This window comes from Bremia lactucae, linkage group LG13, assembly GCF_004359215.1.
Source record: "Bremia lactucae strain SF5 linkage group LG13, whole genome shotgun sequence".
Lineage (NCBI taxonomy): Eukaryota > Oomycota > Peronosporomycetes > Peronosporales > Peronosporaceae > Bremia > Bremia lactucae.
Window position 1 is genome coordinate 2522228 of NC_090622.1, and position 4813 is coordinate 2527040.

The 4813-nt window shown below is 46.3% G+C and overlaps 1 protein-coding gene across 1 annotated transcript; it reads right to left on the reverse strand.

The window, feature by feature from the left end:
* Positions 1-4301: 4301 nt before the first annotated feature.
* On the reverse strand, positions 4302-4541 carry CCR75_008074 (uncharacterized protein; the record flags this gene model as incomplete). The annotated part of the gene is made up of 1 exon (XM_067966129.1): positions 4302-4541. The coding sequence occupies one exon, from the start codon at positions 4539-4541 to the stop codon at positions 4302-4304; it is 240 nt and encodes a 79-aa protein (XP_067823407.1).
* Between the last annotated feature and the right edge of the window lie 272 nt (positions 4542-4813).

Consider the following 4813-nt stretch of genomic DNA (forward strand, 5'->3'; position numbering starts at 1 on the left):
TCATGTATGCAAAAACAAAAATTTCTTTGATGAGATACAGGGCAGTTATGAAATGCATTGTCGAAATATGAATTCCGTTTAGGAAATGTTATTGGCTGCTTGGACTGACCGTATAACGCATTTGGTCATACTGCAACCTCGCGCGGTGATAGTACTCACCACATTCTCAAGCAATACATGCCAACAGGCATAAACAACCTCCTTTGGTGCTTCGGAAAACTTTACCTAGCTATTGATAATAATCTGGCAGAGCACGATGTGTCCCGACAGCGTCAACAAATGAGAATATGCAACTATGCACAGCCAACGCCTCTAGGGATATTTTTTTAGAATATTAATTATAATAATTCTCATTTGTGCTGAATAAAATCAACGAACAGCTGGGAGTTGCCCGCAAGCCAAAAAGAAACCACGAAGATATATGCTCTGGAGTGTTAAGCATCAGTTGGGGTCTTCTCTGCAAGCACAAACGGCGTCAACACCTCCGTCGAAAACAGAACTTGGTTGTTGAACGACATCCACCCGCATTGGCACTTGACTAAGCCCCACCAACCAAGTCCTGTTGCATTGATGCCGGCCAAAAGTCTCTTGATTATTGCTTGATCAGGTGGCCTTAAAATTTGTGGCCCCGTCGGATAATCAGCAGACTGCGACACTCAACGAGCTCAGAAACTTTCTCAACAAAATTCCAAAAACTTTGCAAGAGCCAATAATTGTGCGTTCGAAAGGGAGGCTGTGCCAACAAAAATGGATCTACACGACGCAATTTATCTGGCTTCGAATATGTGGAACCCACTGAAAAAACGTTTATGCGGAGCTTGCGGTGAAGAGGGACACCGCTCGGACTCTAAAGGTGCAAGAAAAATATAAGCCTTGAAGTCCAGCTGAACAGGTATCCTGAACTGGCACAGTAACTATTTTCACGAGCGTTCTATGTGATTCATGCTGCTGCAGCGCAGATAGACGTCGTGGAATATTCAGACATCGGGATTCGCCGTCAGGAATCACAAAGCCCAAGCGACCTTCGCTGATGTCGCGAACATCCATGTTCCGTTGATGCTGATAAAAGCGTTGCAAGCTGCTTAAACGTGTTATACTGGTGTCGTTTAACTACATCATGTGCCAAATCTGACAGGATAAATGCGTCTTTCACTGAGCAAACACAAAACAGTATTAGTAGATTTTAAAGCGTCCATATTTTCATTTTTTGTAGATCAGTCTCCAATTATGTATTCCCGCTTTTCGGAAATACTAGAGTTACTCACGAATTCATTTACATCGTCTTGTTCGCTGTCATATCCACTCTTTTGCCGTGCAATATTTTGTTTCATCTCCGCCTGCAACAGACCGTGACGTGTTGTATAGGCTGCCTGAATTCACAAAGGTATTTAGATATTGTATGAGGAACTCGTCTCACCGCGCAAATGAATTTCCTTGCTCACATGAATGCGGTTGCAGTTGTTCCAATTTAATAAACTTTACAAAGAACGAATAATATAGCCACAATTTCGACCAATCATATATCTTCCTCCGATTTTAGCCAATCAGAGGTGTTTTGTCTGTGGTATTAGTCAAAACTTCTGTGGTAATAGTCGCACCCTTACGTATATTATGGATCTAGCTATCGTTAAAAGTGTATTATATAAATATATACATAGCTTTAGCATAAATCAGTTAAAAGTTTGAGGAATTGCGCAGTGTACCGGTTTGTCCCGTCACTTAAAAATTATTCCGTATGAGGGGGATAATAAATAAATTTTCCTAAGAGAGGAAATACTTAAAAAAAATACAAATTATTAATTTTGACTTGATGTTTCTATTGTCACCAAATTTGGTAATATTGACGTAATAAGGCATTATTCCTGTTAATTGATGTTTAAGTTCAAATCAACCCCGCCAATCTTATAAGACGCGATTGTGCGGTGCACTCTTCAATCTGCACCGCGAATGGCACGTCTGAGCACACGGAGGAGTTTAAACTCTAACTGCATCAGCGGGCGTGAGATCAAAGCCGCCCTCACCATCAGAAGGAGGGGAGGCAGGAACGGCATCGTGGTCATCAGCAAGCGCGGAGGACCACTACACCGACTCGTCGCCAGTCCGCAAATGTTCCTCGCTCGCCCACCAAAACCTATCTGAACAGGGCTAATAGCCCTACCATTCCTGAACGCTGTAGTTTTGGAAACCGCGCTCTATTTGCCGGCAGCTCCGCCATGATTATCGGCATAGTCCAAAATTCCCTTGAAATTTTTCTTGAAGCGTAGATTTCCACGCTTCAACCGCGCTTGCTTCCGGCGCTCCCAGCATGTCTTTCACTAGCGCTGATAACATCTCCTCCGGCATTACCACACTCTCCAGCAAGGAATCCGTCGTTTAATTGTGAGCGGCCGGCGCACCCCCTGCTGTGTGGCGTGCTACGTGTCAGACGATTCTCGGCCGGGCGCACTTAACTTTCGCCCAGTCTACGAAAGCCGGTCGCCTTGTCGTCCTATCCATGCCAGCCGCTCCTGGAGGCTGAGGATACTCCTGCACCATTTATTTCAGGAGTCTTGGCGCTTGCGCCCCGTCGTTGCCTCCTGCTTCTCTTACTATGGCCTCCCTATCGGCCTTCTCTGGTGGCTCCAGCTGCGGCGAACTCTCCACCTTGCTTGGCCCTCCGCTGTGTTCCAGCGACTTACCAACTCTGTCAGTACCGATCTTGTAACGGGCTAAATTGCCCTAATGTTACACAGTCCCCGTTAAGTACATTAGGTGTACTTAAGGGGATGGTCAATTACTAAATAATAGTAATTAGACCCAACACTCGGGTGTGGTGCACATTTGTGACCAACCCTTGTGGATGTGATGCACATGGGTGCATTCACATTAGGAGGGATGACGCCCAGCGTCATCCGTGATGACGGCTAGCGTCATCCGTTACGCGAGGTATCTATAAAGATACGCTCGCAATACATATTAAATGATATCTATAGAGATATCATTTTAATTGGTAAAAATAGGTATTTGTATTTAATTCTATTAAATATAAATCAGTCTGAAAACTACTTCCTACTTGGTAAGTGCGCACGAGGAGACGGATTACCGCTCCCGTGACGACACTTAACCAGAGTACTTAGTGTGTTGGGTGAGGTCGCTTGCGCGCCCACCACAACTACCTCACTGCACGCAAGAGAAGCAGGTTTAACCGCTTCCTCGCTGTGCTAGGGTGTGTGCTTAAGTAGAGCGTGGCCGCATTACGACGTGCCCGCCTACAGATCTCTTGACAAATAAGTAAGCTTTACAGAGCTCATTCGCAAGCTATCTAGCAGACACAAGTGGGACCTCCGTTTTAGCTGGTACCTGGTCCATTGGTAACACTCGAAAATTGCACATTCAGATGTCGGATTAGAAAGTGCCAAAGCCGTCGCTGCTGCTGCTCCCGCTGCACCTGGAGACGCTGGTGCGCTATGTCTTTTAACTCTTGTGAGCTGGAAATCGGTATTGCAAGGTCCTTTAGATTGCATGTCTGCTCCTTCATTGCTTCTCTTCCCCCCAGTCCCTTCAATTGGGCGTGCGTCATTATGCACCGAGTAAACAAATGTCCGCTATTCCCGCACCTGAGACATTGTCTCCGAGAATAAATACTCGGGTGGCTTACAATAATTGTGGTTCCGCACCACAAAAGTCTGACTATTCCTTGAAGAAAAGTAGGGCAGCCTGCCCATTGAAACGTCACCTTCCACATAGTAGAGGTCTGCGAATCAGGACTGCAAGAGTCGAGGTCCTCGAGATCAAATAAAATAGGCGGCTAATCGACAAATATCCGAAAACCTGGTCATGTTAGATATTAGTATAGTGTCATTTGCTCACTTGTGAGCACCGGACCAGGTGCTTCATTGCTGTCGACGCCACGATGGCTCCAACGTCCTTCTGTGGGGATTCCGTAGCCTATAGACTGCACTTCGAAATTCAGAACCTGAGTGTCTTGATATTTTTTCGCAGTATGTCGCGAAAAGAGAAAGAAGTTTACCGTCTTCGTTACGGGGCTCATAGCTGATTGCCTTCGCTTGGCCTAACATGTCATAAAGAGTTATCAAGTCCAAACGTCACAGCTCCGCCGATTCATGCTCGCATCAGCTATTGCTTTGGAAAACCGCTGTCGCGGCCGAACTCCATAGTCCGACGAAGCTGCAGCACCAGTTTTACTTCTACCTGATCTTGCACTGTACTGTGAACTCGTAATCGTTCCGGCGCCACCAGAACCTGCTTGACATAATACGGCAATTGCCTGCACACGGTGTCGTCTTCTGCCATTCCCGTGATTATATCTTATTCCAGCGTATTCCCTTCTCGTCGTACTTAGCTGGGTTAAACTTGAAACGTTCAAATGTCCGTGATCTCGGCGTTGCAAAAGCCTGATCAACCATGGCAGATCCAGTCCAAACCGCTTGCGCCCATTGGCTCAGGACTTTAGCATCTTTCAGTTTAAGGAGCGAGAGCCGTTGCAGCAGAGTCATCCGCATCTGAAGTCTCGCGAAAGGCAGCCGTGGCTGCGAGCACATAGCGACGTGGACTGAAATTATGAACCCACAAAGGATCAGTGTCAAATCCGTTGCAGCATTCTGAAGGGGCTTATTCGGCCCTCCAAAGTGATTTGGAGAGCGATAATAAACAGCAGGAAGACTTGCAGGTCAAGGGTGAGCTACTTACAGCTTCTGTGGAGGATACAAGATCTGACCAAGTTCGACATGGAGCCAAGCAGTTGCCTTATTATCAAGGATACAAAGTTAACGGCGAACTCAGAGTGCAAACGCCAGGACGCAGGCCGAGCCCA